We start from the raw sequence: 27999 nt of genomic DNA on the forward strand, positions 1-27999 counted from the left end.
CACCAAAGCATTAGATTTATAGTCATATATATTTATATATTTATACCAATAAAATACATTACAGGTGCCACCCTAAAATGCAGCCAAACTCAAAACTGTGTCTAAAACCATAATAATAAAATGCAACACAGTTAGGTATATATATACATATTGGGGAGGGGGGGTGAAGATGGAAAGCAAAATAGGGGTGAAGGGCTGTATTAACATCATTACAAAATATTCAAGAAGGCATCTCAGTTTTTTTCTCTGTCCAGCTGCACTGCCCTGTTCTGTCCTTTGGGAGGAGACCTCTTTTCCCTTTTCCTCCGGGCAGTTCAATCCCATCCACAGATCAAGCTGTGATGAGTTTTTTTGTTGTTGTTTTTTCAAAGATCCATCAGATGGGGATACGCAGCTCTCTGCATGGCAACATACTGAATGTGTGTGCTCTGGAGCGTGTATATGCTTTTATGAAGTGCATGTGGATATCTATTCATCCATTCATCAATGGCAGGTCCCTACTTGAAGTTGGCATAGTCAGAAAAAGCATCAATGTATTCTTGAACCACTTTGTAGCAGAACTCGTACTGCTCCTGCAAAGGGGAGAGAGAAAAAAAAACAGCTACATCAGCTGGAGCTATCAATCTGTGACAGTTCAGTCACTGAAGTCATCGAGCCCACAATCTGAGAGGCACTGCGTACTCTCAGGCTAGCAGCTTGTCAATCAACCTGCTTTATCTCCCTTTTTGACTCTTGAAAATACTGACTTAGTTTTTACAGATGTCACAGAGCAAGAGAGCCAAGGGTCCCTTTTCTCATAGACCTCTACAGGACAACGGAGGCACTGGTCAATAGAAAGAATGTGGGTTTAATACTCTTCCACATTAGCTTCAGTTTTCAGACCCAGAAGCTACATACGCCCCTTTTCTACTAGGAACTGCAGTATTACCCACTCAGCTTGACTCGACTCAGTTTTTAGGGTTTTCCATTAAGCGTCTACAGCCAGCTGAGTCTGAACATTTGAAACACCTAAACAAGATCAATAAGAGCATCTTTCAAGGAAGTCAGTGTGATGAAAGCAAACTCTCCTCGTCAAAAACAAACTTGCTGCATAATGGGGCATTATAATAAATGAAAAGTTCAAGTTCAAGTGTAATAAGTCCTTACCAGTGTCTGCACCATGTGGGGTCTCTGCAGTCTGAGGCTCTTCACTGTCTGGAAGACATCCAGGATCCCTTCTGCTTTCACCCGCTCCAGAACTGTACTCAATGCACAGAAAGTCCCCGTCCGGCCAGCACCAGCACTGTAAACACAAACACAGCCAAAAATGCAAACCTCAGTATGCACGCTGGAGTCCGAGCCTGCAGAAATAACACATGCAAATAACATTTGTTTTGAGCGTACTTGCTAGAAACAAAAAAAGGGTAGGAACTGATCTGGGAGCAGTTAAAATATCATAAGGAAGAAGAGAACAATTAGTCTGAGCTGTTTTTTCCTGTGGTTTGTTTAGAGGAACAGTTTCCCAGCACCTACAATTGCAGGGCAGTTTAGAAGTGTACAACAGAAAAAAATGTAATTATATTAATGTTACGCATTTATCTCCGTAAATTTTGTTAGACTGGCACATACAAATTCAAAGGTTAGGGGTTTGTGTGTGTCTGTATTTTCTTACCTGCAGTGCACAGTGATTGGGTGGTTGCCAGATTGCTGCTGTTGTCTCTGCACTGCAGCAATTAAGTTGATCATGCCTTTACCATCAGTGGGGATGCCCACCTCTGGCCAGCCATGGAAATGGAATTGACGCACTACTCGAGTCTTGTTCTCCTGGAAAGATGGATGATAAAACAGATAATAAACAGATAATGTGTTTGTTCCATGTTAGAACTGCTCGGTTGTTTTATAGTATTTCATCATTTCATTGAGCCCTTTATTACCCTGGTGTTGGTGACCAAGAGGTCACGCACTGTGTAACTCTCGTTCTCTTCCTCTCTTTTAAGCTCAATTGTGATGTCTCCATGGGTCACTGCTGAATCACTGGGCCAATACTGAGCACATTTCTCCTATAGGACACAGGACATGGAAAAAAGTCAAATAAAGGTTGATGACATGTTAGAAGTCATAAAATACCAAGCAGATTTAAAATGTCAGACACATCTGAAATATATGCTAATTTTTATATTGTATATGTAGTACTTTAGTACTGCATCCATCTACTTGGAACACAGAGAGAACCTTTATTACACATTAATTACAAAAACTAAGGAAAAAAAATGAAACTGAACTGGTAACGCTGGAATCTTTATTTCTAATTCTGGCCTTTAAAAAGGGATTTACCGTTACTGTTGAGCTTTCCAAAAAAAAAGAAAAAAAAAAGTTGCTTTTACTTGCTGGGAATAATTTATAGTGCAGTTAATAGAGATTCATGATAAAAACATGTCCACTGGCAAAATAACAGTTCTGCACATGTACTGCAATTTGTACAATGCAAGCCAGATGCACACATGCAGAAACACACCGTTTCACTTCACAATTCACCCCAGAATGCTCCGGTTTAAGATGTTTCTAATATCAAAGTAGTACAGTTATAGGTATCACTGAATTGAACAGTACATGTAAGATTTTATTTCCCAACAAATCAAGCGTTTAATGGAGATAAAACAGTTGACTGAAGTTGCCAGCCTGTCATATGTAATGTAATTAAAAGTGACCAGTGATAAGAGGGTCATTTCCTCACTTCCTATTCGCCACTGAACTGTCAAAATCCAGTTGATTCACAGTAGAAGAAATGATCTTTGAAAACGGAGACACCAGTGAGAGCGTGCACTCAAACTCTCGCACTCTCAGTTGCTGCTTTTTTAGCTTGCTGTGTAGTTTTGTGTTGTTTGTGCATAAGGCTTTATACTGTGAGAGAGACAGTCAACAGCAGTATGTGTGTGACATAATATTTGCTAGTGTCTCACAAGAGAAATGTGACGCCACAAGTAATACATTATACAAGACTGGTAGCATCCAGTTGGAATCAGTCCCGATATCAATATTCTATCTTTACCAGTTACTGATTCGGTATCTAATACCAGATCAATAACTGCACACACACAGACACACACAGAGACCTGGCCTCTCTCCTCCAGCTCAGTGAGCATGACTATGGAGCAGCTTCTCCACTCCCAGATCATCCTCCAGAAGTCCTCTATAGTGTGTTGCAGGGGCCCCTGGCTCGCCATATAAGCATCCTTCTGACGATAGCCCTGTTACCACAAGGAGGAAAGAGACAGGAGTGATGTCCACGGAGAAAAAGTTTAATGATGCAAAAAAAGAGAGAGAACAAGAGCGGAGGGAAAAAGGTAGATGTAAAAAAAAACGATCGATTGCACGCATTAATGAAATGAAATGCTCCACTCTAATCCGGACACTGTTACACTCACATCAATGAAGGAAGCATTGACATAGTCGGTGTTCTCCTCTCCTCGTTTGACTGGAATGATCACTCTGTTGAACTCGTCTGTTAGAATAAAGGAGAAGCATTTCTCTTGATTAATGGAAAAAGCTTTAAGCGTTTGCACAGGAGCATATGCATTAATAAATACGCTGTTTTTATGCATTACTAATTCATATAGGCGCCAAATAAAAACCCACACCGCACAACTAAAATAGCTCGACTCACATGGAATGATCTGCAGAACTCTGTTCTTCTTCATGTTGACAGGAAGGTTGCCCGTTCTCATCTTGTCATTTTGAATCTTGATGGATGTCAGTTTCTAGAAATTACAAGATAACAAGCAAAAGTTTAAATTACTTCGAACTTCACAATATTACTAGTAGGAACCTCAATTGATACAAAATAATGCAAAAAGGAGGGGAGTAACAGAGAATAATTTGTCTACGGAAGAACACATAAGCAGACCTTAAATTCAGCCTCCAGACCACTGCAGCCAGCTCCAGGTGAGGGCGCATAGAGTTTGGCCAAGTGGGATTCCAGTGAGGTCACCTCTAACTCTGTGTCTCCGTACAGATAGTGCTCTAACAGCGCTTGGAAGATAAAAACGTACTGCATCTGTGGGAGAGAGTGATGATTGTGCAGAGCAAGACGGAATAAAAGGAAATCGTGAATAAATGACTCCGATACAGAGTTTTGATAATTCAGTAGTTAGTGTCTAGGTTTTTGCTTCTGCATTATAATCATGAATCTACCGTTGGTGCTTTGTGTTGATACTCCACTTACATCTGTCTGAACCATTTGACAGCGTTGGGCTCTTATCCTGGTGACAAAGCCAAACACGTCCACCTTCTTTTCCGCGATCATCATGTCCAACATGGCATCGATCACAATAAAGGTACCAGTCCTCCCCACACCCGCACTGACAGAAGGAAACATGATCTTGTGAATTGCAAGTAGTGTGCAGAGAAATACATAACAAAAACACAGTGGGCGGCGTGAAGCACACCTACTTACCTGCAGTGAACAACAATGGGCCCAGCATACTGGGGGTTGCAGGCCTTGACCTTCTTTAGGAACTTGAGCATTCCAATAGGGGTGAAGGGCACCCCGAAGTCTGGCCAGCTGGTGAAATGGAACTGGGTGATGAGGCGCTGAGGCTTCTTCCCAGAAACATCTCCTACCTGAGACACAAACAACACACACCATAAAGTAAACCAGAATATATAAAAAAAAAAAAACACACAACAAATTTCACAGTATGTACAGAACAGACTTTACACTGATAAACCAGGCATGGAAACTTATTCTGATAATAAACTTCAAAACAATGAGTAAAGCTCAACAGTTAAAGGACAAGCATGGTACCTGTTGGATGCAGAACTTGCGGATGGTGTAATCCACTAGAACCATTGTGTCTTCTACAGACACCCGAATGTTCCCATATGTCCAGCAGCCCTGGTCCGGCCAGTACTGAGCACACTTACACTAAAAAATACAGAGTGATTCGAGACAAAGCACATGCGTAAAGAAGTGCATGTAATGAAACACTCAGGTATTACAGTATTGCTGTAGGATTAACAGAACAAGTACAGTAGAGAAAACAAAGACAGGTTAAGTCATGCTGTGAAGGTCTTTGCATAAGGACTCATACAAGGGGGGCTTTAAAGGAGCACTCAATTTACCATCTTAACTATATTATGAATGTGGATACAAATGCAATCGTTCATATGTTAAAAAGCTGTTATAACATCACATAAATCAAATTAGCTCAAAAGAAGCATCATCATCATCATCATCATGTGTCCAGCTCTCTCACCTCTTTTCTCTCCTTCAGATTGGTCACCATGACTATTGTGACTGTGTTCTGCTCCCAGATCATACGCCAGAAGTCATTTACAGTTTCCTCCTTTGGCCCTGAGAGATTGAGACAGATGAAGCAATCAAGAAGCACAATCAGGTTTATTATTAGCGAACGACGGCACAGTTTGTTTCTGCCTGACTGCAACTGCCAGCCTCACCTTGAGCTGCAATAAACTTGTTCTTCTCTTGGTAACCCTGCAGAAGTAAAAGGCCGCGAGGACACATTAGCATGACACTGAATAAAATGTGATCGGTAAAAAGCAGAACTGTGGAAAAGAAGCTCAATGTATATACAAACATTTATAAATGAGGCATTAATAAAGTCAGAGTCTGGGACTCCCTCCAGAGATGAGAGATGCACCCTGGAGTGATCATCTGGGAGAGAAAGAATGACGCATGTTAATTCCACCTCAGTTTAATTGTGACTTTTTTCTTTTTGAAACTACGAGATCTGTTTTTTGTGTCAGTCAGTATCAGTCTGAGAGACGAGGTTTCACTTACATGGCAGGATATTCACATATCTGTTCTTTTCTTTATTCTCTTCCTTAGAGGCAGCGTCACACGTTGCCTGAATGGGGCAGACTGGCAGTGCCTAAAACAGGAGAAGAACACAGACATATTTATAGACAGCAGAGATTTGCTTCAGTGTGACCATAAAGATAATTTCCTGCTCTTTTTGCCAACTGAACCTAATGCACATCACAAACTCATTTAGTGTGACTGCACAGTATGGTCTGTGCATTGATCAGGATTCATCCTTATTTATTCACCACAGTTTAGCTGCCTACTTTATTTTAAAACACTTTTAAAAACCTATTTGTTGTCACTTAATTTCAGGTCTAGTTGAACAAAGTATCCTGGCTTTTATAATGCAAACAGTCTTATTTGCTTCTTTTATTTGGTTATAGTGTATGCTTATTTTTGATTTAGTGACTGTTATGTATAGTCTATACCTAATATAAACTGTACAGCATGTTGGTCAGCTGAGCTTGTTTAAAATGTGCTTTAGAAATAAACTCTCATTTTGTGCAAACAGGGTTAACTATTTAAGCCAGTGGCTCCTTAACCTTTTCTCTTCAACATTTCTTCTTCATGAAATGGAATCATCAGCCTTACATTTGTACTGCTACCACGTGGAGTGACTAACACGGCTCCTTACCCTTTAATCCATTACTTTTCCTACATTAAATGTAATTATGTAACAACTGAGTCTCATGTGGCTCTAAATTTACTGGAGACTGTGCCTCCAGAATTAGCCAAGTCTAAATATGACTTTTGAACTGTTACTTGTCCTTTAATACAAATATCTATACTTTTTCATTTAAAGTTTTTCATTCTGATTTACTAATTAAACCAACAGAGTTGCATGCTATCAAAGAGTGCTTGCTTGAGTGTGCCATACATTAAACTCCTCTCTGAAGAGCTTGTTGTCATCAGCCATGCGACGGTTCATTTCTTCCTCCAGCTTGTCCACGGGAAGCGGTGGGTACTTCCTGTTTGTACTGGGTGAGCGGGCCAATAGCGGCACACTCTGGAGTTCTGTAGCAATGAGTAGGAAGGGAGGAGGCAGGAGCGAGGAGAAGGGGAAGGAACGGGAGGGGTGAGACAGGTAGAGATAAACACATGGGTAAGAGCATGAGACTAGAGATGACTTACATCATGCAACACTGACTTCATCATTCACTGTCTTTTCTTGAAACGCACAGCAGAGGGCGATGTGAGTCAGCGCTGCAACATATAGGACTAACTGCAGCTCTGCTGATTAGGTAATCACAGTGAACAAAAGCTTCCTCCAGCAGTGAGCCAGGGAAATGTTATCAGTTGGGGAAGTAAGATCAATCTAAGCTTATCGGGGAAAAAACACTGACTAACAAGTCTGGTCAACCTGGCTGTGCATGTTTGCCCAAATGACCCAAATCAAATAAGCTCAGTATTTCACCGAGATTGTTGCCGTATCTGTCAACAAATACAAAGCACACACAAACACACAGTCACCCAGAGCTGACAAGGGATGCGCGATTGCTTTTACCTGTGTCGTCTGACCTGCCATTGGTCAGTCTGAAGGAGTTCGAATGGCTCCCTGCTTGTTTGTACTTCTTAAACCTGTCGATCAACAAAGATCAAAGTGCATTTTAACACAGATACACACTCTTACTTGATCTCGCTCTCTCACAAAAACACACTACTTTTGTCTCACAGCAGAATGGCAGTCAGTCATTGCCATGGTAACAGCAGCACCTCAGGCCCTCACCACAGGTCTCCGTGTCTGACAAACATCAACCGTAGTTTACCAACCTGAGCATGTAGAGGATTATGATGATGAAAATGATGACCAGCAGGGAGGACAGGGCCACCATCACGGCTATGATCGGCATGTCCCCAGCATCTTCGTCACCTACACGAGGCACAAAGGGAAAGGGCAGAATAACCGATAAATGCACAGAATTTTAGGGGGAGGGAGTCAACACCTGATCTGATTCAGTGCTTTGGTTAGATGCCAAATTCCAAAACCATTACTAAATTATTCTCGTGTTCTGGTGGGCCATAAAAGCATGTGCTGAACTTGCTAAATGTGAATGCTGATTAGCTTAACGTCCACATTTAACAGCAGACATGTTGTGTTCTTGGTGCACAAAATGTGTAGAAGAGTAATGTTACCAACACACCAAATATAACTGATGTCAAAGAATAGGTTGAGGCACTAAAGTTCTCTTTCGACATTCAAAAACTCAAAGCTGATTCACAACTTAACAGCTGGCAAATCAAACAACTGCCTTTACTGCCAGAGTTAAAAAAAAAAGAAAAAGGAAAGCACAATCACGAGCAAATCCAAAATTTGTTGTATGTAAAGAATAAACACAATAGCACGTTGTTACATGTAATACTACAGTGAAGTTCTCAGTGGTTCAGGGGGAAATTAGGCTAACTCATAAGAGAGCAGAATAGCTAATGCCCCCTTGTTTATAGAGGGTGACAATCTTTATATCTACAAAAACAAGCAAGGACATTTTCACAGGACTCTATGCTGTCCAGCAGTGAGCAGCCAGGAGCTGCTAATTAAAAGCGCTTTATTAACTGATCATCAGCAAGTGTGACCAACTATATATAAGCAGAACATCTGACAGTTTGTTGGTCTGAAGCCACAATCTTCTCAGAAATAGATGTCTAATAAGCAGAGACCTTGCAAAAAAAACCCAAGAGCTACATCTCAGACTCTACTCGAGCCTCAATTAGCATGTTAAATGTTAAAGTTCATGACAACGCAAACAGAAAAAGAGTGAACCAGTACAGTTTGTTTGGAAAGGCTGCCAGGAGAAAGCCTCTTCTCTTTAAAAAGAACACGGCAGCACAGCTTAGCTTTGTAAAGTTGAATCTGAACAAACCACAAGACTCCTGGAACAATTTCCTTTGGAGAGATGACACTAAAGCCGAGATATTTGGTCATAGTGCAATGTTTGGACAAACAGGTTAATCAGCATTAACACCTAACAGCATAACTGTCAAGCACAGCAGTGGAGGGGTGAGGATTTGGACTTGTTTTGCAGCCACAGGACTATGAGCACCTTGCAGTCACTAAGTGAACCATGAACTCCTGTATAAGTATTCTGGAGTCAAATGTGAGGCCCTCTAACTGACAGCTAAAGCAGGTCCTCCTCTGTTGTCTGCCAACAGTGAGCTCGGACTCTTTCAACATCATCCTGCACTTTTCCCTTCCAGAATGGCCGTCCATGTTAATATTTCATTGCATGGCTTTAAGAAGGAAAAAGCCACAAATGGAGAGAGCAACAGGCTGTCCCTTAAGAATAAGCAGAAATCACAGTTTAACTGTGAAGGTCAAAAACTGGTTACACCCAAGATGACAGCACACACAGGATGATGGTATAAAACACTGAAACTTTAAAGAGGTTTGCTGTGAATTCAATCTGAATTATTAAGAGCAAATTTTAAGCACTTTTTACATATCAAGTCTCTACAAGCCTCTATCCTGCTGTGATGTTCGTGACTAGCAGGAAAGGATTGCAGTCACATTGCCAAGTTACCTGTTCTTCGTGATGTTACTGGGCTGTTACTTGACATTTTGTATACGTCACCACCATGTGCAAAAGTTACTATTTGAAGACCCTGTGGTCTTCTGGTGACCTTTCACTGCCACAGTTGGAACAACAGACATGAGATTTGCCCTAACAACAAGGGTCGTTTGGTGTGCAAATAATGGCTGCCGTTTGTGTGTCGATGACTCGGCAGTAAGACACGTTAGGGCCAAACAAAAGGAGAGGATTTTCTAGAAACCTGCACTGTGGTGATCACAATGGAAAGACAACGTCAGCTCTTCTGCGGGCTAAATTCAAGAAAGTTCTCAACATTGCAGACAAACTATGCTGCAAAGAATGCATCATTTGACTTCTAGCTCTGTACACACTTTCTGGGAGAAGTATTTTGGAACGACGCCCAGTTGTGTTGCTTATTCCTCGCACAATTCCCAGGACTTTTCAGTGTTCCCCTTCGGACAATGTCTACATTGAACAGAACAAGAGCACAACAGGCTGTGAGTATCATGTGGAACTGACACAGCCTTGACGGATCTAATGCCATTTACAACTGCTTGCAACTTTCCACACAAAGCTCACAGACGGCCAGAGATAGACAATAGAGCAATTACATAACACCTGTGAACCCATGATGATTATGTCAGACATGCCCTATAGTGCTGTGTAGCCACATTTACATTGACCAGGACTTAAGGTAGATAGCTTGATGTGTATTGGAACCCCTATTGGAACATCTACAAACACATCAGGTATGTGTTGTTGTACCAAAAAAATCAATTAAATTAAAAAATGGTCAGCGGATGCTTTCATTATTCCATTTTTATTTCAGAGACTGGTAGGAGTGAAATTAAAAGAAGCAGACATTTTGTTATTCATTTATGAATCTAACAATTTTATGCTAAAGTAGAGATTTTCAAGTAAATTGGAAAGCACTCCCATTACCCTTCTAGCACCCTTCTACCCTTCTAGCAGTGCAGTTTTGCAAAATTAGGAGGTAATAAAAGACTTTTTTAAATACACAGAGCACCTTCTAATTCTAACTGTAAGTGATAGCTAGATGGAAAAATAAACTCAATGAACAAGAAGCCAACAGGACACAACGATCATGTTGCTACTGACAGTTTAATGCATCCAAGCCTGGTTTTAGATTAAACATCTTGTAACTGTGTGGCGCCATCGGGGTCTGTGGGCTACTCTTGGTTATGCTATTGTTGGTCAATTTTGTTGCCGTGCCGAAGACCGAAGTTATAACATACAAAAAGCTTCTTTTGTAGTGAAGTAAGCGCTTTTCTCCGGGCTTCTGATGTTTGCTTTATGTAGATGATTCTTTTTATTGCATGTTTCTCCTTGTGGTGAACTTTACTTCTCTTTGATGCAATCTTTGCCAGCGTTCAGCATTCGACTCGTGTGTAATGTCATCACATGTTTTATGGATGACTGAATGTTGCAAGTTACATATCTATAATTTTAGACTCTTCATAGGTAAATACCAAATACGTGCAATAGACTTAATTCATAGTCTAATACTACACTTCATATTCTGGAAAAAATAAATACAATCCAACCTGCTATTATTACACCATTATAATGATCTTCCAAATCAACCAGTGACGTTCGACAGTGACTGTTATACTTCTCTGTAATTTCGTAATATGAATAATTAATGTGAAAGAAAAGGTTGGTGGTCTCGTGTTTCACTTGCAGGGGTATTAGCAGGATTTTCAGCGCACAGACACGAAGCTAACACCAGAAATCTCCCAGGTTTCAGTCTGAAGCTGAACAAACATGCTGTTTATTTAACACAATAAAGGTTCTAATAAATCTCTAAGATTCTGAAGAAGAAAACTTTGTTATTATGTAAAAGTTTTTGGCAGTGAATGCGTGGATGAGTGGTCAAATGCAGGTATGTCACGTCAGGATATTTCCAGCACTGCGACAATGGAGTCTAAAAGCAGAAAAATGTTCAACCATCTAAAATATTAAAGATTGACTCTTGACCAGAAAGCGCACTTGCTTGCTGTTTTCAGCTTCTGCTTTTTTGCACAAGTAGAGCACAGCTAAAGGAAAAAAACACCTTGACACTGTGTTTATAAGTAATCCATGATCTTCATTTATTCATGGAGCTGTTCTAATCTAGTGTCGCTGTCTGGTCATATCCAAATTCCCTTATCCTCTTTTGTCTTCTTTTACTCTGCTTCAGGCAGGATCTGTTCACACATAAGAATAAAAATGTGTCGTAGACAATCTGATGCCAGGCAGAAGGCTCTAACTACAGGCATGAAAGCACCAAGAGGCAATTTATTCAGAAGGGACACACTCGCATGGACCTCCATAACACCATCATGGAGCAGAAGAGCTCTCTGATCTTACCCAAACAGTTTGAATAAGGTTTTAAAGTATAACGCAGATTACACAGTCGTCACATGATGATCAGCTGATATGGTTTCTGCTTAGTAACAGATAAAGCCAAACTGATCGAGAGAATAAAATCTAATCAGAAGTGACATATTTACTAAGGTATGAACTTTTAGAATTTAATAATTTCCTACACTTCTCTTAAGACTGAACATCTGCAGTGAAGGTGAAATTATTAACTTCTTAAACACAGCTTTACTCCACAGACAGCTGTGGTTGGGAGGCTCTCATCACTGGTCAGACGAGTTCTAATTTTTCTTCTTTCAGGGCTGCGAAAGTTTTAAAATATTTTTTATAATATATATGTTACATACTATGTTTTATAGCTACACTTTCAGAGATAAGAGATTCAGATGTAGATGGAGTCTTGATGCAATCTAACTGGATTATTTTATATATTTTATATACAGTGTTTGGATAATATGAGAAATGACTCAAGAGCAGTTTCATTTGTAATTTAAGAGGTTTGACAAAAATATTGGATTCATTGTTTAGGAATTACAATCATTTTCACAAGGACTGATTTTAATACTTAATGTGTTTTCTGTATTATTGTAGGGTCAATATAAGGTGCCTTGAGGTGACTGTTGTTGGGATTTGGTGATAAATAAATAAAATTAAATAAATATGAATTGAAAATCTTTTGCCATAACTTATTACAATTACTGAAATAAGTCAGTAACTGTCTGTCTGGAACCCACAGGACGTCACAACATTCAGTGTTCCCTCCCTTTAACTACTCTGCTGGGCCTTTACAGCAGCCACCTCCAGTTGCTGCTTGTTTGTGGGTCTTTCTGCATTCAGTTTTGTCTTCAGTAACTGAAAAGCTTGCTCTGCTGGCTTGAGATCAGCTAACTGATTTGGCCATTGAAGAATATCCCTTTTCTTTGCCTTGAGAAACCCTTGGGTTACTTTCACAGAATGCTTTGGCTCATTATCCATTTGCACTCTGAAGCAAATGGATAATGAGTACAAATGGTACAAATTAAACTTGGTTTCATGTGTCCAGAGATTTTTCCAGCACTGTGCAGACTCTTTTAGATGTCTAATCTAGCCTTGTTGTTCTTGAGTGTAATCAGGTGTTTGCACCTTGTTGTAAACCCTCTGTTTTTCCATTCAAGTCCTCTCTTGATTGTAGAAATGATCAACAGAGGTCTCCTTCACTTGCACTGACATCTCTCTGGACCACATTCAGTTCTTGTATAAAAAGATCTGTAATTCCTAAACAGCAGTTTTGAATTGTATTTACCGTATATAGTGCCCAACAAGCACCCCAAGGTGCTTTATACTATAAGGTATAGCTCCTACAATAATAGCGAGAAACCCTAACAGACCCCTATGAGCAAGATCTTGACAACAGTGGGAAGGAAAAACTCCCTTATAGCTGGAGGAACCAGCCTCAGGGAGGGGCAGCCAACTGGTGTGACCAGTTGGGGTGAGGTGGGGGAGCAGGAAAGGCACACTGTGGAAGACAGCCACTACAATCCAATTTTGATTGTTTGATTTAAAATCCTGTGGCAATGAAAAAACAACAACCCCAAAACAAAACAAACAAACAAACATGCCAACTGTGTCACTGATGGACCTAACTATAATTTATTTATTATAACATGAGAGGTTTTTTTTGTCATTTTCACCATTTTTCTCTGTTGGCTACGACAATGTATCAATCACGTGTGATCTGGGACCACCGGGCACCATCAAAAATTTTTTCTGAACTTAAAATTCATATTTATAAAAGCTCTTATATAAACCTTGATTTTAAATCCCACTAGTCTGGAATTTTGACTGACCAGCTTATTTGTTTAAGGCTTGTAAAATCGAAATCTGAAATGTTGTGTTTCTTGCCCCATCTGAGTACCTTTTAGGGAGGCCTCCTTGTACTCAGATGTCAGCACTAACCTTGACTACATTGTGCGTGTGAGTAGAGATGGGAACGATGGCAAAAACTACCATAAATTTACCTGAAAAAATAATAATCTGAAATCTTCCTTTCATCATCCTCAAACTATTTCACTATAATCTAAAAGGTTTATATGCAAGAAGAGAAAAAAACAATGATGTGTGCATCACTCACTATTAGGGGTGGATGTTGTTGTGGTTGTCGGAGTCGTTGCAGTCTCTGGAGATGTGGCTGAGGTCTCATCATCTCCTTCCGATATGCTAGGAGTAAGTGGAAGGTTGATGCTTGGTGGTGCCTGAGGGGTAGGAGGTGAAGCTAGCTGTACTGTGGGTGTTGAACTATTGAGTTCTGTGTCCTGATTACTATCTAGGCTTGTGTCTGTGGTAGCTGCTGCTTCTGCTGCTTTTGTTGTTGTCGTTGTCGTTGTCATCGTGGTTTTTGTTGTGATTGCTGCTGATGTAATGACAGCTTGGGCAAGCTTTGTGGGTGGGTGTGTAGGGTTTGATACTGGCACTCCATCCTTGAGGGAGGGTGCTGTAGATGGCTTTGTGGGTATGGTAGTAATATCTGGAGGACCTGTTGAAGAAAACAGTACGTAATTTTAACCTGTAAAAATGAGAACATAAAGGCATTTGAATTAAATGTGGAAATGGCTCATACCTGTGACAGGGGCAAGATCCTCGGCTGAGCCCCCCAGGGCTACACCAAGTAGCAGGAGCAGGGCGCACACACCCATTCTGCCCTACGTAAGTACACACACACACACACACACACACACACACACACACACACACACACACACACACACACACACACGAGACAAAATCCTATTAGTGGAAAAAACAAAACTGAAAATGATTGATTTTTTTTTTCCAAAAGATAAAGGTTTGGTTGTTCTATAATCCATTATGTATTTTATAATCTTCCATCCTAATCCAACATGCTATTTGTTTGCAAAGAAAAAAAAACAAATAAAAACTTTGATGACGTGGGCTTGTGTGTGTTTACCTGAAGAAGCGTAGTTGGCATCAATCACTCATCCGCACAGCCTGGTCTGAAGAAAAAAAAAAGAACAGTTTAGAACGACAAGCAGATCCTTCCCCTCAATCATTTCCCTTCTTTTAAACTAAAAAACTGCAACATGTTTTGGTAATACTGCTTCCCCTATCATCCACCACGACATCCTGCCTCTGCTCTGCAAAGGCTGTTAAACAACCGTACGTAAACTAGTTATTTGTTTAAATTGCTATTTTTTTGTAATTCACAAACATGCTAGTTTTTTCACCTGTGCTCACTGTTTTTCATGCTTGAAGCCCCTTTCTCTGTATATACGAAGCAGCACTGAGCAGTGGAGAACTCAGCAAAGTGAAGGTAATGTTACAAACTTATTACCAAACTAAAAGTGCATTAAAATCGAATCTATGATGACAAAATGACAGGGGAGAATGACTCTTTCACATTCTCTTTGCTGCTGCTGTAAAGCTGATGGGATGAAGTGATAAAGCAGCAGTGCAGTGCTTACCACTGCCCCGTCACACAGGAAGGTTCTGGGTTTGCTCGTCAGCTGAGGCCTTTTTGTGTTAAGTTGGTGTGTTCTCTCTATGTGCCCGTGTGGGTTTTCACCGGGCATGTCTGCTTCCTTCTAGAGTCCAAAGACATGCCTGTTAGGTTAACTGGTGATTCCAAATTGGTTGTAGGTGTGGATTTGAGCATGAATGGTTGTCTGTCTCCTTGGTGATCTATCCAGGGAGTAACCCACCTCTTGCTTGATGTCACCTGGGACAAGCTCGAAAACCCCGGGGGCATGAGCTGAAGTTAAGAAATATTTTCATTGTTATCAGAAGCTAAATCTCAGCTGTCTAAATGAATGATTCAAAGAGAGCTGCAGTTAAAATGTTTTTACAGAACACTTTCTGCAGCTCGACACGGGGATAGTTTACTCCACTGAGGACAAACACGGTTACCTGTAATATCTGAAAAACTGTATTATTAGTATGTTTATTTCAGTGATACCATGTTCAGATCTGTGTACAGTTGTGTTTAAAAGAAAGCTTTCACAGCACTCTGTCTTGTCAAAAACTCAGTGCACCCTTACTGCTTCCATAGGAATAAAGAGAGTAAGTAATTCCTAATCAGATGAAGTTGATTATCTGAGGATCAATAAGCATGACCACCTTCAAAAAAGCTGATTTTGGCAGTTTAAATGACTGGCGCATTTAGAGTTGTTTTAACACAACGCTACAGTCTTCCCAAGAGTGGACGTCCCAGCAAATTCACCCCAAGGCCAGACTGAGCAGTGCAAAATTACAGGCAGAGAAACTGCAAAAAACCCAGCGCTACATCTCTGAAGCTACGGGCGGAGGTAACATTGCACATAAAAGTTTGCGTACTTGTACGAACATATGATCTTGTTTGGAAGGGTCGCCAGAAGAAAGTCGGTTCTTGCTAAAAAGAACATTGTAGGCTTGCAAAGTTGCAAGATGTCTGGAGCAATGTCCTTTGGACAGATGAGAGCAAAAGCTGAGATGTTTGGCTATCATGCACTGTGCCACATTTGGTAAAAATCACATAACAAGTGTCAAACCGGTGGTGGAGGGGTGATCATTTGGACTTCTTTTACCTGTAAGGTTAAGCCAGAACTCCTCTGTACTTTGACAAAGTATTCTAGAGTCAAATTTGAAGTTACCCGACTCAAAATTGGGCCGTGCAACAGGACTATGATCCCAAACACAGCAGCAAATCTCTGACAGAATAACAGAAAAAGAAAAAAATCAGTGTTGCAATGGCTCAGTCAAAGCCTACACGTTAAAAGAGTTGCGCATAAACAAAAGCTCACAAACCTCAATGAACTGAAGCAACACTGTAAAGACGAATGGACCAAAACTCCCCCGCAACAATGTGAGAAACCGATAACATCACACAGAAAATGATTACATCAAGCTGTTACTGCTGGTTCTACAAGTTATTGAATCATAGGGTGGAGTGGACTCTGTGCAGTCAGTTGAGCATTCAAAAACTAAGCAGGATTGATGCTGAATTGGTGTCACACTTTAATTCTTGCTACAAATGTTCTCAAACTGAATACTGAGTGAACGGTGAATAAAAGGCCAGAATGCAGACAGATGTGAAGAAGGCAGAGGCCGAGTGGTTGGTTGGGTCGACTGTCATTCTTCTGCGTTATCGCAGAGACTGACTGAGCTGTGATAATCTCTGAATCTAATCCCACGGTCTTGACCTTTGAATAATCCAGCCCATCTGCCTGTGCTTACAGAGATACTTGTACCAGCCAACAGAGCCAAACACTGCAGCGCTACCACACAAACCACCGCTTTAAATCACAGATTATTGCATCACAGGGCAGAGAATAAATTGGGCTCTAAAAGCTATAATTGAGCCAGTTGCCAATATTCTGCTGTTTTGAACTAAGCTCATTCATTGCAGTACTTACATTCTGGTTTGAGCACACCACTCTGGCTACAGTTAAAAATGGGACATGATAAGCAAGTAATGCGGTCAATGTGGATGCTATTAATCTACAAATCCACTTGTTGCTCTCCCTTTCTCACTTTCAACCAACTACTTAGCCAACAAATGCCTGCTTTCAGGAAAAAAAACGATCCAAAGAAAAGCTATATCACATGTTAAATTATGTCACTTATAACTCAAAGAGCATATCCTGTCTGGTCAAGTAGTCAGAAAAACAAAACTCCCTGTTAATACATCTTTGACCTAAGCCCATAAACACTACCTTACCCTGTTCTCCTCCAGTACTCAAAAAAGAGCCTTCAAATATAGCAGACAGGATGATTGATACCAGTCTGTGTGAAGCAGCGTTCTACCAGATCAATTTGATGAGATGCACTAAGATTAGTAATGTACTCGTGACTAATTGCTTTCTGTATGCTATCCACCGAGGCTGCATGACGTGTCACTGTGCTGGTGTAAGTGATATATGCCAGTCCTGCTGCTAACCTCACTTCACAGATGCTGCAGGTGCCTGAGAGGTTTTTATCTAGAGGCAGTGTAGCTGCAGGACTACAATAGCCTAAGGTGACATTTTAATGTATTTTAGCCTCTTGAGCAGTTGTTCCAGTGTGTAGGTGTAAATGCATGCAATTCCTTCTCAGAAGACTCATGTGTTGGTAGAAGACATCATTAATTTAACACGCACTGGGAAAGAGCTTCTATTTGTGCCACTTTTAGATTCTATGCAGGCAGAGCTATTTATTAAAAAGATATGCTAGGTGATGGACAGGGTTGGTGTCCTTACTCAAAAACAGTAATGCATTACAAATTACTTGTTACTTTTTTTTAAAAAGTAATGCAGTATGTTAATGAATCATTTGTTACAATACTCATTATGTTATTTTTGTATTAAGGCCTTTATACACATGCAAATATTTCACAATGTGTTCAGTTGGTAAGGGCCTAGATAATTACTAGTTAAGAATATAAGGCTTAGACTACAATCCTCCCTATTAACACAAATCCCTATGCTAAAGAGGAGATAAATATAATTATTTTCGTGTTTAAGTTGGACCACAATGCTGAAAACACAAAGCAGTTGAAAACCAGAGCAAAAAGACTACTCGTAATTCTACTGTAGATATATGTACAGGTAGGTATAGGAATAATACTACAAGACTGAGTGATCTTCACTGCCTTTGTTACCTGTTGAAGGCCAGACTGGCTGCTGGGCTGGGGTTGGCATGCACTCAGCTTTAGCATCACTCTGGACTGTTTGCTAGATTTGTGTCACCATGCCGTCAGTGCAGATGCTTGCAAAGAGCTGCTGTTGTGTCAACACTATAATGCTGTTGTTTCTGTCCTGGATGCAGTTTGCACTTTAGCGTCTCGTTCTTCTCCTTTCATACGCTAAAAATAAGAGTAACGTCCACAACGTCACTTTCAGTTTAAGGTAACACTTTACTTTGGAATGTGTTACCTTAAACACTGTAATTTACACTCAAATGAGGATGCAGGAGCCAAAGTGCTTTTAGTGTTCAATTAATTAGCTGTGTACTTGAATTAATAAAGAGGACACTGCAGCTTAAATTAGTCAGTCATGTGGTGCCTTGACAAGACACTAATGTCTCAAAATGTCTGATAAACATCGTCTTACTGTAACACCATTACTGACAACGTGTGACAAGCTCCTGCTTAAAACAAAACGCAGCAGCTCACCACTCCTATTTGATTTGATATTTCACAAACACATTTGACTGACAAAGCATTTTTTAATTCTCAGTCTGCCTTCTTTAGAGCCAGCCTGCTGCTCAGCAGTAAATATCTTTCCAACAGTTTCATCATACTATTCCCTGCAGAGGCAACATGTACATACACATACACATCTATTAGAGAATGAATAGCGCAAAAGGTAGTCATGCAGTTCCTGCTCGCCTTACTTTGGGCTTGTGTTGTGCAGCCATGTGAGTATTTTTCAGACAAGGCAGAGCACTTAGAGCTAGCCCTTTACAGTGGCCACTGTTTGGAAGAGCTGTCCTACAGCAAAGTGAAAGCCGCCACAGCTTCCTTAAGACTATGACACGCAACATAAAATCAATAGATTGACTGGTGGGAATAAAAATACAACGCAGAAATGTGTCAGCACACCCTCTTCCTTTTTAACTCCATTAAATAATGGGATGTTTTTTTTTACTCTTTTAAAAGATATACTTTTGATTTAGCTTTAGAAATAAAAGAACTATGAGAACCAACTGCACTGGCTGGAATGATCCTTAGATAAAAAGGACTTTGTTTTAAAAAAGTATCAATAAACTGACTTTTTCCACTCGGACTACATTTTTTAATTATTCTCTGACTAGTCGAATATTGCATGTTTTCTTATCAACATTAGGCATTTCTAATTATGTGTCATATGAGACAAAATGAGTCTGGGGCAGAAAAACTTTGGCCTCCACAGAATGCTGAGCACCCATGTGTGCCGGCACACGCCCAGATTAAATTTAGATTGACTCGATATGAAAACTTTCAGGTCTGAGAACTTCAATCAGAGCACTATTTCATAGAACAAACGAACAGTTTGGCACCAACGCTCCTTACGCAACGTTAGCTGCTAGAACATTAGCCTTGGAGAGAGAGAGATGTAATGTTGATGAAATGGACAAATTTGTAGTTAGGAAACTGAAATCCACTAGTTCCAGTTCCACCAGTGCTCATCAGTTAACACTGACAGATAACACAAAAGAAGAGAATGACTTGTATAAAACTAGCTGAGAAATTAAATTTCTCTACATAGCTTTAAACTCCATGAAAAAAAGTGTCCTCTGAGATCTGTGCTACAGCTATAAATATGAGTACCCTGCTTCTATTATCAACACATGATCAAGGTTTGTAAGATGGTAGCTTTTGTGTAAGATGGCTTTTCAAGTTGCTGCTGCTAGCATTGTTCCTTCTATGTCTGCTAGAATAGCTTTGTTGGCTACATTATTCTGTCTTCAGTGTCAAGGATTGGCGATTTGAATGAAACCAGATGCACAGTTCAATTTGATCCAGTTGCTAAACCTGTATGCTAAGGATATACCAGAGTTGCAGTCATGGCTAATTTGTAAGGATAGCAAGTGAGTCTCTCATGATATCCTAAACGTGTTTACTGAAATTATGTCCCGTGATGTTTTGAGAATGCTAATTAAATAAAGTCTCCAGAGTATTTCTCTGTGATTATGGAACAGACAGCTGACATTGCAGTCAAAGAGCAGGTGTCACATTTTGTGAGTAAAAAATTGGGGGTAGAAGAAACCAAAAACCAATACCCTTTTAGTTGTTTAAGATAACCTTATAGATTCTTAATGGCAGCCAGCAAATGTAGGGGACAGTGCTATGACGGTACATAAAATATCTTGTATTTAAAACTGATGAGCATGTTCTTTGGGGTTGTAATCAGGTGACTTATTTGGCCACTTAATATCTCATTCCTTTGTTTTGGGTCACTATCTATTTGCTAGTGCTGTGCAATCAGTCTGGCTTAATCTAAGCAGAGAGCATAACCCTGTACACTTCTGAATTCATTCTGCTTCTTCTATCAGCAGTCACATCATCAACGCACAGTAGTACCACAGTAGCGGTAGTGCCAGCCATACATGCTTAAATGGAAGAAAATGGATGGATGGAAGAACTGTGCCAGCTGTTTAAGATATTTATCTACAAAGTTTAATCTGGCCTTCCTGTTCTTGAGTCTTTTTTCTTTTGCACCTACCGGTAGTTAGAAACACTTTGTATTTACATTCATGAAGGCACCTCTTAGCTTGGTCAAGACTTGGTCAGATGTTGTGAAATTATTTTTTTTAACAATGGAAATAATTCAGTCATCATGCACTTTAGTCATCTTATATGGCCTTTCAGACCTTTTGGTGCTGCTGAGCTGGCAAATGCATTCATTCAATTAAGAATGCATCACATTGTTATTTGGCCACTCCTAAAGTTTTTTGCTGTCTGTCTCTCCAGCTTTATTATGTGTATTCGGCTTGATGAAGGTTTCCTTCACTTCCACTGGAATCTCTTTAAGTCTCATATTTACAAGTACAGTGAAGATCTATCTATCTATCTATCTATCTATCTAAACATACATATATGAATGATAATATACTGAACTCTGAGAAACTGTGCAAGCAAGTCAAAGCCTTATAATGACACATACAATTCTGTCTACAGTCAAGCGCAGGCAGACCTAATAAGAGAGCAATCGTACAGTTGTGAAAGAGCTGGGCTGTTGCCATGCAATTTCATTCACACAGTGAAAGGAGCATTTATAGGTAAAATATAAAGGAAGTCCAATATTACATCTCCATGACAACCACAGGCCAAAATCAATGCAAGGTAGTCATTTGATATGGCAAGTTCTTGCTCATGGTTGAGGACTTCAGTGATGGTTTTGTATTTACATGTGACCTTAGGGTCATATAGGTTATTACTATATTTTTCAACTGCAGGAATATAAATGTATGAATAGAAAAAGAAGAATCCCTAGCAGTTGCTGATCACACCTTTTATCTAAAGTAGATGTGACTGAAACCACAGTCGAAACTGCTCGTTTTATCAATGTGTTAACGGGACAAGACTGTTGTGATTCAGATGCCAGGGAGCGAGTTGCAGATTTTTTCTGTGTGTGGAAAAGACTGTGTTAGTGACATCAAGTACAGTAGCATCAGCTCTAGTGTGACCACATTTTTTTACTTTTTAGTTCTCTTTGTTTTTGCCACTGAGAGCAGGGGGACTGGTGCTATGCTGAAAGTGATATCAAAATAACTACTCACATTCCAATCCCATCTAATTAATGGAAGGCATTGGAGGACTAAAAGACACTCATCTTTTATATTATTTTTAAAAATAATTGTATTTAGGATTCAATATATTTTAAAAGGTAAGCGCTTGACCCCTGTACCACACAGAGCCTAGACCTCAACGACAGGACACCAGCAGCAGAGTCAAGGGAATTCACCATTCATGGCTTTCTCACAAGGCTTCCAGCTTCACAAGTTTCTGCACTGCTTGTCTGTCTGTTTCCATTCATAGCATATTAATACTGTTTCTATGTCCTCAGAGGGAGGGGGTCTGGGGTAACTGAACTACTGTGAATGCTTCTCTTCACGGGAGACTGAAGTAGGTCTAAGTCAAGGCCGCTAGGACTCATGCTCTAAAACAGACCACAGATTATATGTCCCCAGTGCCACATACAACAGCCACAATCCTCTGGACTTCCCTTTTTGAGGGATACTACTCCCTGCTGGTGTGGTTTGTGTTCCTGTTGGCTTCATTCACAAGCTGGTGAGTTGATGAAAAGATGAAGAGAAGCATGGGGTTACTATTCTGGCTAATCATAAGGGCAAGAGAGACTGCTGTGTCTGTTATTAAGCCTGTAATGATCATTTGGTTCCATTAGGCTGGAAGGATCAAGAAAACTAACTTGTTTCAATGAGTGAAAGTGGTGAGTCAGTGAAGCTCTGCTCTGTGTCTAATTCGTTGTGGGGTTTCTCACAGAGCATGCCAGGGGCCTCTCAAGCTTTCCCACATTGGACACAGAGAGGATGTGGAGGCGCAAAGCATGGTCTCCCCACAAAAGCCACTGTGACCTTGAAGAGTGGTGCAGGGCCAAATGGACAGCTCAAGGGCCACAATGAAACTCGATTCACTTCTGCCCTTTGAAACTTAAACACCAAAACCGATTTGTAGATCCAGCATGCATCTGAAGCAGGCATGAAATCAGATTTTTTTTTTTTTGGGCACTGCACTACGTACCGGTATATAAAAACCATCAAGCCCCAAAAGTTGGCACTGAATGAGAACTTCACACTGTTAGTCTTGCTTACCTAACTGTTTTAAAAGATAATAAATCTCTGTATTTAAAACCTATTTTTAAACAGCTTTAGACTATATTTTATTGCTCCTGTGCAGCTGTTGGGAGGCAGAAAACATTTATCTTTGTAGTTGTTGGTGCCAACACTCATATCATATATAAAGCAGTGAAGGATGTAAGCTGATTTTATAACTAATTAACAGGAGTAATAAAAAAGAAAAGTACAGTTACTTGGGGCTGTAACAGTCATACCGACCTATGAATCATTCAAGCATATAAAAGGCACGTAACTCAAGGGACGACCAGTGTTGTGCTACACATTACCAAGAACTCATACACTTACTGATACGCTTATTAACAGCTGGTCCGCCCCCCCCCAAAAAAATCAGTCTGTTAGGCATTAAATTGTTTTGTACCAACAACATAAGTGCCAAAGTTTTATTGAAGAATTAAAGGTGGTCACACCAAACAGCGGTCCCCAACCTTTTTTGCAACACGGACCGGTTTATGCCCGACAATATTTTCACGGACTGGCCTTTAAGGTGTCACGGATAAATACAACAAAATAAAACTAGTACCGGTACCGAAAAAAAGATTTATTCATAACACACGTGAAAAGACCCAGGAAAACCGAGTTAATGATAAAAATGGTAACAAAATAAAGCTGAAAACTGATAAAAACCCTGAAAACCATACATTTCACACCTGAGCCTCAACTCTCGCGGCCCGGTACCAAACGACTCACGGGGGACCGCTTTTCAAGTTTGTTAGAGCTGTTTTATGTCCTATGTATTAAGAAATGAGAGGCAGCTGTAGTCCCGTATTTGTATAGGCAGATTTTACAGTAGATGTTCTTCCTGATGAAAAACACCCATCCCACTAGTTTATATCTCCTCCCAGTCTCAAAGCAGGAATCTGATGTGTAATATGTTAACCACTACACCACAGGACCACACTTTTCATTCTTAAATAATGAACATCATACAATACAGTAGAGCCTGTTCTCCTAAGTGACCACTTAGTTATATACAACTCACACATCTGTGTGTGTGTGTGTGTGTGTGTGTGTGTGTGTGTGTGTGTGTGTGTAGGGGTTGCTGTGAGGACATCCTGCTGCGTTCCGTCATTATACAAGCTTGGTCTGATGTCTGAAGTCGCCAAATTTGAGCTGAAGGTTTGATTCTTACATGTTTTCTTTATAATACAACATAGGGGGTATAGAATTTAATAACACCCCGTAAAATTGACCTTAACCAGGTGTCAAGTTAAAGGCCCCTCTATCCACATTTGCTGCTGAGCCGATACCATCTGTTGATGATAGTAAAATGTAGACACACGTATACAAAGGAGTAAATACAGAAAACAGCCCCCATCAATGAGTAGGCTATTACTGCATTAGAAATTACTCATTTACTTTTACTGATGTTTTACTCTGTGGTCAAGTTGCGGATAATTTCAATACATTTTATGTCCTATTGATTTATTCCCTTTAAGCTCTTTAATTTAATTTTGTCACATGACAACAAAACCATAAAGCAGTTATTGGAACATCCAGAAAAAAATCTTAAGGAAAGGAAATATTTAAGGAAAAAAAAGCTCTAATTTGCAATATATAAGTAAATAAACATCTCCATGATCGGTTAAGTACTGCTTATACAAAAAAATACACATATACAGGTTTACATGCACAGGGTGGCATTGCTCAATTTCCCAGCAACACTTGCCAACTATCCCTTGGTTATTTTGGATCTCTATCAATGGAAACCCAAAATGACAGCTCTGATATCTGAAGTAGTCATCCTACTGCAGCCGTCCCCTCCTTTTCCTCTGAAAGATAACAAAACCATCTAAGATAATAACATAATCACCGGGGACTTGACTTCAAAGCAACATCATGACTTGGCTTCTCTTTAAAATCCATTTTGTCCAGCTTCACCTTTAGGTGGTGCACTGAAAAACTACTCACTTGCTTACAGGCTCTCTGAGCACTCCCCCCCTTCTTCCAGAGCAGGACAAAACAAGTCTTGTTGGCAGGCCGATGGCAAATATTAATACATATAGCTTCAGTGTGAATCATAGGCACTCATTTGAAATAAAGTGAAAACCTAACACAACATAAATGTGCAACATGGCTCCAAATTCTTGCTTTTTATGAACAGAAATCACACACAAAAAAGTTTTAAACCCAATTACTGGCTATAATAACACATATGCCATATGAGGAAAAAAAGGTATTCATGTAGCTGTAGTTACAGTACTGCAGTACAGCCAAGAGTAATCCTTTATGTTGATTTCTAACATCCCCCAAAAGGGAGAAACAGCACTGCTTTAACACACTATGGTGGAAAAGGAAGGTGGCAACCAGATCCTCCTGACTGACGTGGACCCACGTGAGCTTACAAAAATCAAAAGAACCTCTTTGCACATCCAAAGTACTTTTCCATGTACAAAAACACCCACTGTTAATCGTTGCTATGAGCGTGAGCGACCAGAAACACCAGTCAGCCGGAATCAAGAAGATTTTAAAGAAACATTTGACTAAATAACTTGAAGATATTACATAATTACTATTTCCATTCAGCAGAGAGGCAGGGCAAAGCTGAAGGATGTTCGATGGCGTCCTTTCTAGCCAGGCACAATATTTAGTCAGTCATTAGTAATCACACAGGTTCATTTCCTGTATTGTGGAATAAATGTCATTAAGATCCAATTGACATATCGCATGTAGCTCCAATCAGGCCCCTGTAATGCATCATAATCCTCTAAATGGAGCAGTGTTTATCCCGCGAGAGGCTGAATTACAGTGCTCTTCCTCAGCAAAACATACAGGGCCCACAGGTGGAAACAAAAATATACCTCCAGCCCCACCCAAAAAGCAAACTCATAATATTGTGTCAGAGCCCTGAAATTGTGAAATTTCACAACACACGGGCCATTATTTTAAACACCCACTCATTGACACTCGACGCAAAGTTCCCACAAAGTGATTTCAAGCTATACTTATTTTATTTTTAGTAACTAGGCCAATCGTGAAAAATGTGGTGCGAGGATGATCACTCCACTTCCTCTGCTAAAACTCTGACAGCATCCCAACAAGACAGAAATAACTCATTTTTTTCTCTCTCCTTAGAATAGGTGCAAAGATATATACAGGCATAGTGAGCACGATTCTAACAGCCCTGCCTTTTTCTGCCGCATTGCCAAAGCAAACTTTTTCCCTCTTTTCACAATACGGCTTTCAAGGTGCTGGTGATGTTTGACAGGCAGATATGATGTTACAGTTTTTTGGTTTGGTTTGTTTTTTAATGGGGTACAGGGTGAAAGGTGAATATGTTCAGGCCTGACAGACAGAGGTCAGGATAAGCCGGAGAGAAGATTCACAGGAGTTGGGAGGTTTTGTGCACTGAGATGGTCCTAACATGACATGACGGCTTCAAGTGAAGCTGAATGCCTGCTGTGGGGAGGCACACATGGTGAAGCATGGTGTATAGATATGTGCCACAGTTCAGTGAACTGAACCAAGCATTATAAGCGGAGCTTCAGGCTGACATTCTGTAGCAGAGGCTTTTCCCAGAAATGACAAGGAAGTCTCTGCCATGTCCGATCAGCCTGACGATGTTCCTCTCCCTCTCTCTGCTCTGACTTTGAGGCTTTCACACTCTTTCGCTGATGCTCAGCTCGGCTGCAGCAGTTATGCCACCGATGTTTAATGTCAATTCCCACTACTGGCAATGACAAGCGAACCCTTACAACAAGATCCGTGTTCTGATGAGCTGGGAATCACGAATCACTGCTCAAGTCTGAGTAGAGGATTGAAATAATAATAATTTTAAAAAGCCATCAACACCCACACGACTAAAATTGTATGCTTGGATACACCCAAAGCTTAGAAAGAGAGAGGACTATTATTAATAATTAAAAAAAGAAAAAAGTTTGGGAAAGCACACATGTGAGACCCCCATCTTGAAGAGGTGAGGAAACACAAAGCAGCCGCTGTGATGTGACAGAGCATACACGTTAACGTCAGGGCGACCTAATTCCTGTTGTGGGTCGCATGAAGCCCCCCTTGCTCCTCCACCCAGCCAGCTCCACTCCCTCCCTCTCTGAACGTGTAATAACAAAGCGTTGATCAATAAAGTGTACTTTCCAGTGAGGCAACCCTGGAACCCCCTCTCCCCGCCACTCCACCCCCTCTTTGTTCCAGCGTAAGCGCAACAGCATCTGTGTTGGCACAACAAAACCAACTTCTTAAATGTTGTCGCACTCTCTCTTAAAGCTTCCCCCCTCCCCTCCTTTCTTCGGAGTCCCCTCTCGCCAAAATTTCCCTCCCTGCCTCCGAGCTACTTCTGAAATGTTCAGGCGTTACAGGGAGGCTCACAACTCATTAAACGCCGCGCTGCTCCGTGGACGAGCCCCCCCCCCCCCAATCGATAACGGCATCATGTAACGTAAAAAGCGGGAGGAAGGGGGGGACGGGGACGGAAAGTGCTCGTTTGAGGGTGACACAATGTTACAACACGGGGAAACATGCTCGTAGAGCGACATTGTAACAAGTGGGATTCTGCTTTGCGCAACAAAAACAAGAAAACTCACCACAACTCCTGTAGAGCCCAAAGGAAACCGGAGGGGGAGGCGAGAGAAGAAGAAGGGGGGAAAAAATGAAAGCCAAGTGGGAATTTATCCTGTCTTCCACGTTTTCAACCCCGGCCCCTTTCTCCACACCCCAGGAACCAAGAGTGTGAGTGGGGTGGAGGTGGGGGGGGGGACCAGGGTGATACCAGAGGAGGGAAGCACGATCTGGGACGCACTGCCAACACTTCACAGTCAGTTTATCCGCTAAAGCCAGGGTAAAGAAAGCGCCCCCTCCAAAAAAATTAGAATTTCGCCCTTCTGTAGCGTCTCTTCGGAGGGTATTTTCTTCGCCTTCTTGGATGTTAAATCCCAGGGTTTATCCGCTGTATCCGGGCGCGTCGGCCGACTATTCTAGTCCGCCATGTTGTGTGTCTGTCTGCATAGGAAGAATGGGAAGCGGGGAACGAAT

At 40.7% G+C, this 27999-nt stretch overlaps 1 protein-coding gene across 3 annotated transcripts; it reads right to left on the reverse strand.

Annotated features, from left to right (window-relative positions):
* Positions 1-10: 10 nt before the first annotated feature.
* Positions 11-27992, reverse strand: ptpra (protein tyrosine phosphatase receptor type A). Of its 3 annotated transcripts, none has more exons than XM_026168587.2 (22): positions 27552-27992; positions 14654-14699; positions 14306-14387; positions 13820-14221; positions 7574-7673; positions 7308-7381; positions 6681-6817; positions 5780-5870; positions 5577-5653; positions 5437-5473; positions 5235-5332; positions 4784-4903; positions 4433-4599; positions 4202-4337; positions 3884-4033; positions 3644-3737; positions 3405-3481; positions 3093-3227; positions 1914-2039; positions 1652-1803; positions 1147-1282; positions 11-572 (listed from the first exon to the last, which is right to left on the reverse strand). In XM_026168587.2, exons 2-22 carry the CDS (start codon positions 14672-14674, stop codon positions 498-500), a joined length of 2487 nt encoding a protein of 828 aa, XP_026024372.1. In that variant the 5' UTR covers positions 14675-14699; positions 27552-27992; the 3' UTR covers positions 11-497. The 3 variants fall into 3 exon arrangements, with proteins under 3 accessions (XP_026024372.1, XP_026024373.1, XP_080158130.1); XM_026168588.2 differs by having other exon boundaries at positions 14306-14382; positions 27552-27970; XM_080302004.1 differs by lacking the exon at positions 27552-27992 and having other exon boundaries at positions 14654-14718.
* Positions 27993-27999: the final 7 nt, after the last annotated feature.

The sequence above is a fragment of the Astatotilapia calliptera genome, chromosome 5, assembly GCF_964374335.1.
Source record: "Astatotilapia calliptera chromosome 5, fAstCal68.1, whole genome shotgun sequence".
Taxonomy (NCBI): Eukaryota; Metazoa; Chordata; class Actinopteri; order Cichliformes; family Cichlidae; genus Astatotilapia; species Astatotilapia calliptera.

What these genes read in the sequence shown, in the direction of transcription:
- ptpra (XM_026168587.2), bottom strand. Translation starts at nt 14,674, where the DNA reads ATGCCAACTACGCTTCTTCAG. An exon ending in GCAAGTTCTGCATCCAACAG is followed by an intron (nt 4,600 to 4,783) that starts GTACCATGCTTG and finishes TTTGTGTCTCAG; the next exon opens with GTAGGAGATGTTTCTGGGAA. An exon ending in GTCTGGAGGCTGAATTTAAG is followed by an intron (nt 3,738 to 3,883) that starts GTCTGCTTATGT and finishes TGTAATTTCTAG; the next exon opens with AAACTGACATCCATCAAGAT.